General features: G+C 40.5%; 1 protein-coding gene across 5 annotated transcripts in view; it reads right to left on the bottom strand.

The window, feature by feature from the left end:
• LOC125452703 (low density lipoprotein receptor adapter protein 1-B-like) overlaps window positions 1-16,086 on the bottom strand; it is a 102,176-nt gene that overhangs the window by 53,623 nt on the left and 32,467 nt on the right. For all 5 annotated transcript variants that reach the window (XM_048531411.2, XM_048531412.2, XM_048531409.2 and 2 more), the window contains one exon: window positions 9,479-9,621. In XM_048531411.2, coding sequence (XP_048387368.1) covers window positions 9,479-9,621 — 143 coding nt within the window. The remainder of the gene's footprint in view (window positions 1-9,478; window positions 9,622-16,086) is intronic.

The following is a 16,086-nucleotide window of genomic DNA, read 5'->3' as shown; positions in this document are numbered from 1 at the left end:
AGTGTACCATTACTCAGAAACACTACAAACAATAGGGCAAATAGTTACAGGGGAGTCAAGCTATCAACAATGATGGGCAAATTAACAAAATCAATATTGAAATAAAGGATAAATGGTCACTCAAAGGCATATATTAATATGGATAGCATGCTTTTGTTAAGGGAATAGTGTGCCGTACTAACTTAATTGCCAAAGTAACAAGGCGATTGATGGGACTAGTGTGGTGGATAATGTCTACATTGATCTTAGTAGGGCATTTAGGATTTCAATCCAAAATTAGCTCAGTGACATGAAATAAAGGGTAATGCTCATCAGATAATTTAGTGAATAGAAAGCAGTTTTCAGTGATATTTGACGGGGCTTAATATTAGGCCCCTTGCTGTTTATAGCATATACTAATGATTTATGCTTTAATGTGGGAAGCATGATTTGGAAATTTGCAGACAATAAAGTAGTTGGCTGGGCAGTTGATATTAAACAGGATGGTTGTTTGAGTGGCCAGAAGTTTGGCAAATGGATTTCAATTCAGAGAATTAAACGGTCATGTATTTGAGGAGAGCAAAAAATAAAATCAGAAAAAGACAAAAGAAATGGAGATAGGAAGTAAGTAACCTTGAAGTGAATGTTCATAGATCTCTGAAGGCGGCAGGATGAACAGTAAGTTAAAAGGACAGACACGTAAAGGAACCAAACAGGATGTTTTCCTTCATAAGGCAATGTATTAAACATTAAAGGAAGATGCAATACTGGAATTGTACAAGACACTGCTTAGGTCACGGGCAGGGGTTTTAGTTTACAGACCTAATCATTACATTATAAGAATTATACTTCAGCGAGAGTACAAAGGAGATTCTTAATAATGTTTCTGGAGCTTGAAAACTTTAGCTACAATATTGAAAGATTAGATAGGCTAAGATCATTTTTGTGAGAAAAGTGGTGACTGAAGGATGATGTAATTGAAGTGACAAAATAATAAGGGGCTTGATTAAGAGGGGAGAGGGAAGACCTGTTTTTCCTAGTGCAGAGGTCATTTACACAGGACACAGATTTAGGGTGATTCGTAGAAGGGCTGAAGAGAAATGAAGAAAGTATTTTTCACCAAGGTGATTACATAATGTTCAGCACCATTCGTGACTCCTCAGATACTGATGCAGCCTGTATCCAAAATGGACAAAGGCTTGGACAATATCCAGGATTAGGTTGATATGTGGCAAGTAACATTTGCTACACAAATGCCATGCAAAGTCACCTGCAACAAGCGAGAATCTAATCATCACTTTGACATTCAATGGCATTTTCATCACAATCTCCCACTCAACGTCCTGGGGTTAGCATTGATCAGAAACTGAATTGGAATAGCTCTATAAATATTGTGGCTACAAGAGCAAGTTACAGGCTAGAAATCCTGGAATGACTCCCCAGAAACTGCCCCTTCAGCTACAAGGCACAAGTCAGGAGTGTGATGGAATACTCCCCAACTGCCTGGATGGGTGCAACTTCAACAATGCTCAAGAAGCCTGCTTGATTGGCACCACATCCACAAACATTGACTCCCTCTACCATTGATGCCCAAAGTGGCAATGTGCAATATCTAAAAGATGCACTGCATAAATTCACTAGAGATGCTTCGAGAGGACCTCCCAAGTCTATGACCGCTTCCAAGTGGAAGGACAAGGGCAGCAGATATATGGGAACACCACCACTTCCAAGTTCCCCTCCAAGCCAATCACTATCTTGATTGGAAACATATAGTCATTCATTCAGTGTCAATGGGTCAAAATCTTTGAACTGCCTAAGGGCACTGTGGGTCAACCTACAATATATAGGCTGCAATGGTTCAGGAATATAGCTCACCACCACTTTTGCAAGGGCAAAAAGGGATAAGCAATAAATGGTAACCCAGCCAACAATACCCACATTCCATGAATGAACAAACAAAAAGTTTGGATCTGGAATTTACTGCCCAGGATGGTGATGTGGAAAAAACCCTTAAACTCATTTAAATGAAGTCTGCACCTGAAGCTCTGTATCCTTCTGCAACTTCTTTTTAATCAATTTAGCAAGATAAAAACATGGAGCACCAGAAAATATGCCCTCAGAATTGAGAGTTGATAACACATTCAAGGACTTGAGAGAAGAGGGAGATTGATACAGAATACTTGACACTGCAAGGATAATAGAGTCAAGCATTGTTTGTTTTGAAGAGAGGGTGATGATCGCACTGTTGAAAGAGAGCATTTGTAAAGGGATAATCATCAATGGAGTCAGCTGGAAAAAGAATGGAACTCATGGACAAGTGGAGTTTGGTGAAAGCATAAGAAATATTGGAGATAAACTACAAAGGGGACACGGACCAGTTTTGGATTTTCTAATTTTGATTAGTTTAGCAAGTACTCCCTCCTTTCTGTCCATAAGGTTTTCTTTTTTAAATCAATTCTAGTCTTACAACCATCACAGTACTGTCCTTTGATATGTCACACATTTACTTTAGCACATTTGCATCATTTCACTGTAAGTTGCAGAATGAACAGCAAATTCCCTTCTTTCAAAAACAGCTCATGCCAGTATTTTAAGCAACATTTAGAATAGAAGTGCCAACATAACCAAAGTCCAAAAGGTCTTGTGTGTGACCTCACTACATTTCAGATTTGTTACAACTCAAACTTTTCCAATTCCCTTGTAATCTACATCTGAGGGAGGTGATATCATTGGGCTAGTAATATTGGGTTAATATTGTTGAAACAGGGATTCAAATCACACCATCAGATATGGTGAAATTTGAATTCAGTACAATCTGGATGCAAAAATCTGGGGTGACAGTAATCATGATAACCACTGTCACAAAGACACATCCAGTTCAGTAATTTCCTTTAGAAAGGAAAATCTGCCTATTCTTATCTGGTCTGGCCTACACGTGACACCAGAGCCACAGCAATTTCAATTTCATTCAGTCTTAACTGCTATGGATTCTGATCAAAACAAAATCGAACAGACTATCCAGCATCAACCTAAGCAGAGAAAATGATAACACAGCCCTGTGCCCTACAAAAATTTTAAATATCGCGAACAGGAGGTAAGAAGTTGAACCTTTTCATCTTGCACTCATCAGGACGAGAACGTACGAAACAGCCTATGTTTGTTTTCCCCCAATACACTTTCTATTGCTTGGAAAGGGAATGCTGAATGGTTAGGCTATCATTTTCGGGGAGATGCAATTAGAGCAGTTAAGTGTCAATCTTAATTTTCAGTCCAGGTAGAGAGATTCTGATTGGTCAGAGTGCGGTTTGGGGATACAGCAGAGACTGGCTGCCTTCATTACACTAATTGTTAAAAAAAAACATGAAATTTGTTGGCCTGTTAGTTCATTGGACAAAGTTTGGCATTGATTTTTACAATGAATGAGAGCCATTAGCACTGTCGATCAGATGAGTGTTAGGGATTGCTTTGTGGGATCATCATTTATTGGCTTCAGTATCCAGTGTGATCCATTGAAAGCTGTTCTCACAATGGCCAGAGTGAAGTAAAAGTCAGTTAAAAATAAAAGACAAAATTTTCACCATGTAACAGAAAGATCAGGTTGTTACAACAACAGTGCAGTGATCATTTAGGTGACATAATAAAACCTACAGATTTATAAAAGGTTCTACAGAGAGAGCACAAGCGAGACAGAGAGACTACCCCTCAGGCAAGCATGAGTTCAATATGAAGAATCCTTTGCAGTAACCTCAGGAGGTGTAGGATTTGAACCCACACTACTGTCATCAATAGAAACCAGCCATCTAGCCAACTGAGCCACAGTTTTACTCAAGCAAGAATCAACAGTATGTATTTATTTTCCAACTTCACTGTACTACAATGTCCCAGGGTACTTCAATGGTGCATCATCAAACTAAACCTGACAGTAAATCTCATGAGGCATTAGGATGGATGATTGAAAGCTTTGACAGAAAAATCAGTACAAAGGGGCATCTTAAATAAGGAGAGATAGTGAGGTTGTTTGAGAAGGGTGGAGAAAATCTCTAGAGTTTAAGACCTACTCAGCTTAAAGCAGCAGAACCAATTCTGAGGCAAATAAAGAATTGGAAGACACACATATTTCAGAAAACTGCAGGATTGGAAGGGCTTACAGAGCTAGGCAGGAGAGCAATGCAGTGAACAGAATTCAAAGTTTAGAATTTAATAACAAATTTTTGTCATAAGCAGAATAAATTGTAGGAACAAACCAGAAGGGAAATGTAACTTGGTGGGGGTTAGGTTATGGGTAGCAGAGTTTTCTATAAAGTTCAATTTTGTGAAGGGTAGAAGCATGGTGAGTATTAGAATTGTCTAGCACAGAGGTAAAGATAAGGTGAAGAAGAGGGATTCACTAGGGAGTATGAATGGAATGGAAACTTGCAATGTTACCCAGGTAAAAGCAGGTGGTCTTAGTGTTGAATTAAATTCAGATTTTAAAGCTTATCTAAGGTTCAAAAAGATTACAAACAGCCAGCTTCAGCCTCAAAGAGTGGTTAGGAAATTGTCTAGGCAGTGGATTTTGTGACAGCCTCCATCTTCCCAATATTCAGCTGCAGGCCAGTTTCTATGTTTAGTTCTGCAGCTCATACTCATAGCATAATAAATCAGCAATAATGGAGGAATCAATAGAGGTAGAAATGCTGGATATCACTGTTTACGTGGAACCTAATATGTATTCAGATGATGTTGCTGAGACGAGCTTGCAGACAAGAAACAGGAGAATAGAAGATTGGTTTGCCAGCAAACTCAACCATACAAGTAAGCCTGGGTTCATTTGCATCGTAAACCATCACAAACAACAGCTCTGGATCTTGACAGTGTGCAACATGTACAATATCAGAGTTTATTTCAAACCTACTTAGGCTAAAGGCAAAAATCTTCACATCTGTGCTTGAATAACTTACTGACAAACAAATAAACTTAACAAATGCAGAAAGCATCCAGGAAAAAGAAAAAGTTACATGCTGTCATTAAAAAAAAGCGTACTTGTGCCAGTGTTTCCCTGTGTTCTGCATAGTTCGCACGGTGTTGACTTGGGTCATTTCTCAAGAAATATCCCATTGTGCTCAAGAGCTATTTATCCCAGGCATTTGGTAGAGGTCTGGCCGTTCTTCTCTTTGTTTGCAAGCAACAATAGATTAAGCACAATCATGCAGTAAGGGCTTTTGTATGGGCAAAAGGAAAAAAACAGGAAGGCAAAAAATCTTTGAAGAAGAAAGCTGAGGTCAGACAAGGAAAGCATCTAGGTATTAAAGCATCTTGACAAGAGCTGTCAAAGTTTACATTTCCATTGTTTTTAGATAAATTAAAATAAAATTTAACACACTGCATCATTTAGAACTCTACAGTTCTGCACCGCTCTTGTTTGAAGTGGCTGCATATTTTGTAGCTCGTCTCCATTATGGCACTTCGGAGAGATGCTTCTTTCAAAATCACTACTCACAAAGAAATGAATGATGAACTGGTCAAAAGAACAGAAAGTTGTACTTTGCTGTCAAATATGCCTTTTACTAAACGATGGGCAAAAGGCCAACAGCAACAGAAAAACAAGTTTCCCTAATGCATTTCCATTCAAACATGACTGCAAGGCAGCATTATCTAGTAAATTTAAAGCTGAATTTGGACTCTCTACCAGTTTAAACTGCACACTGTTTTTATTTTTTGTCAGCGAACAGAAATCCCTATACGATATTACTCTAAACTCAAATCAGAGATACAGCTTTTCACACGTATTTCAGCAGGAACGGAGAGCCAATCTTGAGAGAATGAACAGCATGATCAACTATTTTCTCATTATAAACAATTAAAAGTGGTGCTTGTTCCATCTTATGTTTAACTTTAATAACAAAAATAATTTTGTGCTCATTGCAGCATGATTTACACTAGAGGACAGATTGCTCCAAAGGCCTAGATTGAGGGAAAATAGCATCAAATACTGAGACTGACTGATACTGAAGACCTTGATGTCACCACGAGTTCTGGCAATCAAACTTATCCCAAAAACTGAAAGCTGACATGTGCCTCAACAGGCTCTGGACAATGGTGGGCAGTTGGTCATTCTAGAAAGTGGTGGTGAGGGGCCTGTAATTCAATAACTTAGGCTAATAACCGAGAACCTAAGCTTATTTTCATTTAGGGTTAATACAAACAGGCCCAGAACACAAGTGTAATTGTCATGTTGGATCTCCGTTTTGTACATCAAATTAGTTAAAAATTTTCACTGCAATTTGCAAAAGTAAAGATACCAGTTAAAATTATAGAATCCCTAGAATGTGGTAAGAGACCATTCAGCCCACTGACTCACTGAAGAGCTTTCCAACTGGGCCCACCCCATAACCCCATATTTCCATGGTAAATCCACCTAGCCTGGAACACTATGGGACAATTGAGCATGGCCAATCCCCTCAACCTGTGCATCCTTGAGCAATATGAGGAAAACCAGGGCACCTTGTGGAAACCCACCCAGACACGGGGAGAACATGTAAACTCCACACACAGTAACCCAAGGCTGGAACCAAATCCAAGTTCCTGGCACAATGAAGCAGCAGGGCTAACCAGTGTGCCATCACGAAACCTGAAAATCTTCAAAGTCTACGATTAAGTGAGACTAGAAAAGAAACAATCATAAAAACAAACATTAATTTCCAAAGCAATGAAAGAAATTGACATCTAGGTAGCTTAAAATGTTTATGTTAAAGCATTTAATCAAGCACACCAGCATTGAACAGCACATGACAACACCGGAGCCTCCATAAAAATTAGCTACAGAAACATTTCTGTCCTGTTTGACAATGATTTACACTCACCTCATTACAGCAGAGGGTGTATTCACTGCATCATTTTGTCAAATTTCACTTCTTTCTTAAATCCATAATTTTGGGCAAAGTTTCAAAGAACTAAAGAATTATGAAATCAAATTGTGTTCTTGGTTGAAAACTTACGTATTTAACAATTCCAAGATAATGAAATGTGAGGCTGGATGAACACAGCAGGCCAAGCAGCATCTCAGGAGCACAAAAGCTGACGTTTCGGGCCTAGACCCTTCATCAGAGAGTTCTGATGAAGGGTCTAGGCCCAAAACGTCAGCTTTTGTGCTCCTGAGATGCTGCTTGGCCTGCTGTGTCCATCCAGCCTCACATTTCATTATCTTGGAATTCTCCAGCATCTGCAGTTCCCATTATCTCTGTATTTAACAATTCTGTTGTTCTGTGAAATACAATGCACCACCATTGACACCACTCAGCCCTCTTTTCCATATCTGCAACCGGAAAGCACATAATGTCTTGGTGCCACTGGCCACCATTAATTCTTTGATCCTCCCACTATCGCCAATCTGCCTCCACTATCACTGGATCCTGTAAAGGCTATGAGCCCTGACAACATTCCAAAGAGGTGTGCTCCAGAACTTGTTGCACTCATAACCAAGCTAGACCTTTTCTGATGAAGGGTCTAGGCCCAAAATGTCAGCCTTCTTGCTCCTCTGATGCTGCTTGGCCTGCTGTGTTCATCCAGCTCTACACCTTCAGCATCTGCAGTTCTTACTATCTCTGTACCAGTACAGCTACAACACTGGTATCTACCTGACAATGTGGAAAATTCCCCAGGTATGTCCTCCACACAAATCCAGCCCAGCCAAATATTGCCACAACATTCTACTCTAGATCATCAGTACTGTGATACTTCATGGGGTTCAGAGGCTCCCAGGGTCACAAACTCTTGAATGTATCACTCTGTGCTGCCACTTCTGCAGGAATGCAACGGCGGTGCCTGCGACAAAGTCATTGTATGTACGTAATGATTCCACGACAATGTCAAGGCTTTTGCTCAACTAGTCTAAGAATTAGTTCTCCCAATTTTGGTACTAGATCTTGTTCCTTCTGGGGGCTTTTTAGCATTTATACAACTGAGAGGCTTCCTAGGCCATTTCAGCATGCATTTAAGAGTCAACTATATTGCCCACTGTGGAGAGAACTCCAAAAACTAATTCTGATGAAAGAAAAATCTTCCTCATCTCCATCTTAAATGGGAGGCGTTTTATCTTTAAACTGTGCCCCTAGTGCCAGACTCCCCCATGAAAGGAAACAGTCAGAAATGGGCAGACAAAACACTCAGATGCCAAGGCAGTAGCTCAGCAACACCTTTCCTGCACTATGTTAATTGTGATTGACTATTTAGTGATTTTATAATTGTGTTGCACTACTTCCTTAGTAATAAATTTCAGCTTTATCCCAATGAACAATGTTAGGCTAAATGTCCTACAGTTGTCTGATTTTTGTCTCCCACTGTTCTGGAATAGAGGTCCTGCCCTTGTGGTTTTCTAAACTGTGGGACTTTTCCAGAATCTAAGGAGCTTTCAGAGATTAGAAATAATTCATCTGCTTCTTTTTTAAGACACCAAGATGCAGGCTATCATGTCCAGCAGGCTTGTCAATTTTTAGTCTCATTAATTTTCAAGCACTTTTTTTTTACTAGATATTGCACAAATTCTTCCTTTCTTTTTAACTTTGATTTTCTATTACTACTACCATTTGTTTGTCTCTCCTACCATGAAGACAGGTGTAAAATATCTCTTCAAAATCTATGCCATTTCCACGTTTCCCAATATTAATTCTCCAAAGCTATCGTCTAATAGACTGATGATTACTTGTGCTACTTTCTTCTTGAGAATATCCTTTTAGAAGCCCTTACTAATTTTATACTTCCTGCTTTCTAATTTGTCTTTCTTTATGAAGAAAAAAATGATTAAACTCAGTTTTTGCGATATTCTTTCTCTACATGTGTTTAGTATGCGAGGCAGTATTGGGAGAAGTGTTTTTCAAATCAATGGAAAATGTCAGTGCAGCTCCAGCCTAGGAGATATGGGGAGAGAAATCAGAATGAGGCAAGGTCTGAATTTATTTCACAGAAACACTGTTTGATCTTCTCTTTATTAGCTGGTGAAATATTTAAAACTAAGATCTGACATGGATTTGCAGCCTATGTGAAAATCAAGCCAATTTGGCCAAGTTGTTCACCAGGGACAGTTAACAGGCACAGTAAGTTTTTTTTTAAATGCTTAAAGATTTTTTTAAAAGTGCTTAAGGTATGTACAAATAATTCAAATTATATTAAAATATATCTGCCACTGAGCTAAAGACTGCTCTGAAGAGGCATTTCTACAACTTATGCTTTCAGTGAGGATGTAGCCTCACCATCATCCTGCTGCTCAGCCTCTGATTCAGCTTTTTATGGTCAATCCTGGTGCAAGTAGGAAGTGTCTTGCTGTAGTTGAAGAACCAGGTAAGTTTGTATTTCTTTGGGCAGTCAATGGCAAATCCCATCCCACATTTGTGATAATGCTGAAGTTGTTTCAATGATGCAGGAATTAATATGACAGCAATGCTCCAAAATCTAAATCTATACACAAAATGCTGTGACCAAACTGTCAGCAAACAGCATTGACCAAACTTTATAAAACAGTTACCACAGTAATTATCCGACGAATGGCTGCAGCTGCCATCCCTTCTCCTTTCGGCTGATCCACTACAGTCACACCAAGATACTTAAGGTGAAAGACCATTCCTTCCTGTAAGGACTCTTTTGTATCAGTCCAGTTTTCTGGCAGTTCTGAAAATTAACAGAAGGGAAGACGACATTATTTTATGGAAGACAAGGCAAGCTTATGTTAAGGTTTAATCTTACAACACTTCTCAAAAGTCTTGATTAATCTACAGTCATTCCTACATTTGTGCGAGGTTTCTGTCCCTGAGAATCTCTTCAAATAACGAAATTCACATGTGCAGAGCTCATTTTAAAAAAATAGGTTAAAATAGTTAAAAATATCACTGATACATGATTTTTGCTAATAGATGTTCATCTTTGTTGTAACTTATATTAGCATTTATATGCAAATTAGCAAGTCATGTGATTTCACAGCTAGAGGATTTACTGTACATCATTCATTACAGATTATTTCGAACGAAACAGGCATGAATAAGAGCTAACTTACATATAGTAAGATCTTCATGACAGTAATTGAATAAATAATGCATATTTTTTAATAAATCCTGGGTTTATTAAAACATTGGCACAGCCTACTTTATTGTTCATTTTTAGTTATCTTACAATACAATGTTCCCTCCAATTAAGGTGCAAAATGTTACTTTGTTTACAAACAAGGGCAGAAACTAACTCAGAACTAATGAGCTCATTTCGACCTAAATGGACTGCAGCAGTTCAAGACAACATTAATTATTATGTTTTCAGTGATTGGCAATATATTCCAGCCAGCGAGCAACATCCACATCCCATAAGTAAATAAACAAACAAAAAACTTGCCAAGTATAATGATTGTAATGAGATGAGCCAGGTGGACCTTATAATCAAAGAGTTCCTTGATTAGAGCTACCAACCTGGTCTGATCAGGGAGCCCTGACTGACAGATATGAAAGAGTGTTGACGTTCTAGTCATTCAGAGCTAACTAACCAACCAGACCTGGAAGCCACACCAGTGTTAAGTACCAAGCGTGTTAACATTTATCACCCCATTCTTAATTGCCCAGAGGAGAGTTAAGACTCAACTACATTTCTGAGAGTGTGGAGTTAAATGTAGGCCAGCAGGTTCTTTCCCTAAAGGACATCAGTAAACCAGATGAGATTTTCAAACAACTGGCAATGCATTCACCGTCAGACTTTTAATTTCAGATTTTTATTAAATTCAAACTTCACTATCTGTTATGGTGGAATTTGAACCTGGGTCTGCAGAACATTATCATAGTCTCTGGATTAGTGGTCTAGCGATAATATGACTAGGCTAATGCCTCCCTGGGCATGGCACACTTGGCAACAATGGAAACACACAAGGCCCAAAGATAGATATTTTAATCATCCTGTTTGGACATGCTATGGCACACCTCAGAGCCAGATGGCACTTGAAACCAGACCTCCTGGCCCAGCTGTAGGGTCACTACATCACAAGAGCCCTTCTGCTCACCTACATACACTTGGTCAAGTGCTCACCCAATTACCCATTAACTAACATATAATTATCACCTGTTTCCTAATTCCATTAGTTGTCAGGGATCAGACACCCCTAGATGATAATACCTTAGGGAAATGGCTCAGGCAGAAGGGAAGCAGTTATACGCTATCACTTTGCTGAGATTCTCAGCAAACCAGCCTATTATAAGGCTACTTTTTACAACTGCCACATCTGTTTAATTAATATTCCCAGAGTGGAGTACTAAACAGAAGATACTGGTAACATGCAATAACAGGCAATTGTAAACAGAGTCAGAATAGATTTGGAATGAAATGAAAACAAAGATACAAAAGAATAGACAAAATAAGGGGGAAAAAACCCTATCAATTATGAAAAAGTGTGAGAAATTTAAACCAGTGCAGCATTTGAAGGCAGAGAAAGCCTGCCACAATGTATCTAAATTTTGAAAACATAATTCTAAAATCTGAAAATCTCAATTCTTCAGCTATTTACATAGCTCATAAGCACAAACAGTTGATTCAAATGGTTTAGGCCAGTGATTGGATAGGAACTGCCTTTGTGTCATTTAAAAGCTGCAGGGATTATTTTTTCATAGGTTCTAGTGTGTCTGTATGCACAAAGCCATAAAGCAACATTAAGCGTTATACCAATGAACTCATTCACACCACATGATACCAAAGATAACTTCCAATAAAAAAAAAGATTATATAGGGGATAAATAGTTATAAATGGGAACACATTACAATACAGCTTTACTGTGGATTATCCACGACTGCAAGTAGAAATAAAGATTAAACCTTTAAAATTAGCAGAGGCATGTACTCTGGTTTTAGAGTGTACTTGGTCCTTTCATATGAGTTTGTCAATAAAATATCAGTTACAAATCAGTCTAAACCTTACACTGGGGAATCCAGGATCATTACTCAACGGTGCTTGTTATGAACAGAATAATAGATGGGTACGACGTATAATTGGCCAATAGAACGCAAGCATACAGTGGGACGAGCCAAATATGTTCACCTCTCCATTTTCCTCCCACGATAATGAAATGCTTCAATCACATCCACTTCAAGCTTATAAACAACTAGTGAGCAAGCAGATGCTTACTTATTATCACTTGTTATTTTTCAACATTCCAGTCTTCCAAATGTTTCCATGATCTTTAAATTTGCTTTTAAAAATTGAAGATTAATTCTAACAATTTCCATGAAGCACGGATGAACATGGAATGAGTAAAAGCTATTTAGCAAATGTGGCTGTCTTCTGAGAGACCATGCATAATTTACCCTGTAAAAATCTGTACACTACATATTTAATATTTCAAGACAGAATTCTGTACAAGTTCTCCCCAGAAAAGTCCTTCAACATGACGACATTCTGGAGTATCTATCTATTTCTATATTAACAAATGAGATTCAGCCCACATTACTTTCAATCCCCATAAAACAGACCGCTTCTGTATTCCAGAACAGGGAGTGCTTTGGCAATCTCTGTATTGCTAGGGCAAAAGAAAATTCAACTTCATCCATACAAACCTGGCTGTATCAGATTGAATATACCATATCACCAAAAGTGGCTTGCTAGCACCATTACAGATCCAGCTGGCCATGTCCCAACAGGCAGAGCTGCTAGATGGTGCCTGCATAGGAGGGAATTATTAAGAGGGTAAAACCTACTTGACCTCACCCTCAATATGGTACCCATGTCACAGTTGCATCTATCCATGACAGCACAGATTGGAGTGACTAGCACAAAGTCCACATGGAGACCAAGGTTCATCTTATAATCGGCATAACCTCCATTATGTTGTGCAGCGCTATCACCATGCTAAATATAGAATAAATTTCAAATAGAGTTAGTGTCTCAGAACTGAGCATCAATATTGTGTGCCATTAGCAGCAAAAATATTTAATCACAATCTGTAACCTAATAGCCTAGTATATCTCCCACTTTACAGTTACCATCAAGTCACAAGATCAACCCTGATTCAATGAAGAGCGCAGGAGGACATCGCAGAGCAGTAGGTAAATATAAAAATGGTGTTTCAACTTGGTGAATCTACAAAATAGGACTACTTGAATGACATTCAGCAGGAGGTATGTGACAGACAGAGCTAAGCAATCACAGAACCAACAGGATCAGATCTAAGCTCCATATTCTTGCCACTTTTCACTGAGTGGTGAAGGACAATTAAACAATTAAAACAGGATGAGGCAACTCTAAAACTAGCCCATCATCAGTGATAGGGGAGCCCAGAACATAAATGCAAAAGATAAGGCTGAAACATTTGTAATGATCTTTAACCAGAAGTGCCGAGTAGATGAGCCATCTCAGCCTCTCCCAGAGATCGTCTATATCACAGGTGCCATTCTTCAGTCAATTTGATTTACTCTACTGTGCATAATAAATAAACATTCCTTATGTTGGATCATTAAAATTACCCCACCCTGTTCCCTGGCCAACATCTATCTTCGACTTGCTGCTGTAATCCAGCAAAGCTCAGCATGAACTGGAAGAACGGCAAGCACCTCATTTTCCACTCGGGGAACCTGCAGCTTTCTGGAGTTCAATAGCTTTACAGCTTGTGCTCTCCCTGTGTCCTTACTCAAATCCCCACGTACCAGTGATAATGGGAACTGCAGATGCTGGAGAATCCAAGATAATAAAACGTGAGGCTGGATGAACACAGCAGGCCCAGCAGCAGGAGCACAAAAGCTGACGTTTCGGGCCTAGACCCTTCATCAGAGAGGGGGATGGGGTGAGGGTTCTGGAATAAATAGGGAGAGAGGGGGAGGCGGACCGAAGATGGAGAGAAAAGAAGATAGGTGGAGAGGAGAGTATAGGTGGGGATGGGATAGGTCAGTCCAGGGAAGACGGGCAGGTCAAGGAGGTGGGATGAGGTTAGTAGGTAGGAGATGGAGGTGCGGCTTGGGGTGGGAGGAAGGGATGGGTGGGAGGAAGGGATGGGTGGGAGGAAGGGATGGGTGGGAGGAAGGGATGGGTGGGAGGAAGAACAGGTATTGGAGGCAGAGACAGGTTGGACTGGTTTTGGGATGCAGTGGGTGGAGAGGAAGAGCTGGGCTAGTTGTGTGGTGCAGTGGGGGGAGGGGACGAACTGGGCTGGTTTTGGGATGCGGTGGGGGAAGGGGAGATTTTGAAGCTGGTGAAGTCCACATTGATACCATTGGGCTGCAGGGTTCCCAAGCGGAATATGAGTTGCTGTTCCTGCAACCTTCGGGTGGCATCATTGTGGCACTGCAGGAGGCCCACGATGGACATGTCATCTAAAGAATGGGAGGGGGAGTGGAAATGGTTTGCGACTGGGAGGTGCAGTTGTTTATTGCGAACTGAGCGGAGGTGTTCTGCAAAGCGGTCTCCAAGCCTCCACTTGGTTTCCCCAATGTAGAGGGAGCCACACCGGGTACAGTGGATGCAGTATATCACATTGGCAGATGTGCAGGTGAACCTCTGCTTTATGTGGAAAGTCATCTTGGGGCCTGGGATAGGGGTGAGGGAGGTGGTGTAGGGGCAAGTGTAGCATTTCCTGCGGTTGCAGGGGAAGGTGCCGGGTGTGGTGGGGTTGAAGGGCAGTGTGGAGCCTCTCCACCTATCTTCTTTTCTCTCCATCTTCGGTCCGCCTCCCCCTCTGTCCCTATTTATTCCAGAACCCTCACCCCATCCCCCTCTCTGATGAAGGGTCTAGGCCCGAAACATCAGCTTTTGTGCTCCTGAGATGCTGCTGGGCGTGCTGTGTTCATCCAGCCTCACATTTTATTATCCCCACATACCAGGCCTTGTTATCATATAGTCTTCCATTACACATACCCATTGTTAGCCACTAGCAGTTATTCAGATTCCTAGCCAGATTGTTATCCATTCCTTTTTCTGTCCCACTGGTCTTTCTCTCTGGGCTATATTCCCAACTATCATTTACTCCTTATGCCTACCATTCCCCACCCCACCACACATTCCCACCCCCCTATCTTCTGCATATAAACCAACAGGTTCCTAGCTAGCATCTGTTCTGAGGGTCACTCAACCTAAAATATTAAGTCTGACTTCTCTGCACAGATGCTGCCAGGCTTGCTGAGCTTTTCCAGCAATTTCTGTTTCTGTTTCATTATCTGATCAGACCTGAGCTATAGTTTGCCAAATTTACATGTAGGAAAATAGGGAAGGGAGCATGTTGTTTTTAACAGGATATAGATATTGATGGCTGGGCCAATATTAATCTCCATCCCAGTTGCATTTGAGAAGGTGGTGAGAGCTATCTTCTTGAACTGTTGCAGTCAAGATGATGTAGGTACTCTCATAGTGCTATGAGGAAGGAAAATCCATCCCCGTGGATCCAGTGCAACCAGCCCGGGAAGTCCCTGGGGACAGAGTCAAGAAGTTATAAATGGGTCAATCAGGAGTGCTGTCATTCATACTCAGGACTGTTCATCTAAATCACTGAAGGGAACACTGGCAACACAGGCAACACTGGAAGTGTCTGCCAAAATTCAAGGAGGATTATTTACAGCAAGTGCTACAAGAAGGAAGCCAGGGAATTTAAGTGTGGGGATTAGAAGCAACATGCTGAGAGGATGACGATCGTGAAGCAGGACAACTCAATACACAGACGAAACTAGGAGTGATGAGAGAACAGCAATATCCTGGCTTCGACAGCAGGGTGGGTGGGAGTCAGTACACTATTATATCTGGCATGTTTACCTGATAGATCTGGATTTAGAGGAGTAAAGTGGAGAGATTAAGATTCAGATAGTTTGAGTGGGGGGAATGTGGACACATCTTAGATCTTCGAACATTGGGCAGTACTCAGGGTGGTTAACTTCAATTCTGTGGTTGAGGTTTGACAGACAATTATGCCTGGGGCCAACGTATATTTATATATGTGACAAACTATTTAACATTGTGTTACCTGTGCCACCCATGTCCTTCTTCGTCCCTCTCATCACATCTCTGTGCATCCCCAACTTCCACAGCTGCTGTACAGGGACCTTGTCCCACACTGGAGTCATTTGACCGCGGATGTTTGGTCCGCCAACTCTGGTTAATCGCGTGTCCAGAGGACTTACACACAGAGTTGT

The sequence above is a fragment of the Stegostoma tigrinum genome, chromosome 4, assembly GCF_030684315.1.
Source record: "Stegostoma tigrinum isolate sSteTig4 chromosome 4, sSteTig4.hap1, whole genome shotgun sequence".
NCBI lineage: Eukaryota > Metazoa > Chordata > Chondrichthyes > Orectolobiformes > Stegostomatidae > Stegostoma > Stegostoma tigrinum.
The sequence above is the reverse complement of the archived record's forward strand: the minus strand, read 5'-3'. Positions and strand labels throughout refer to the sequence as shown.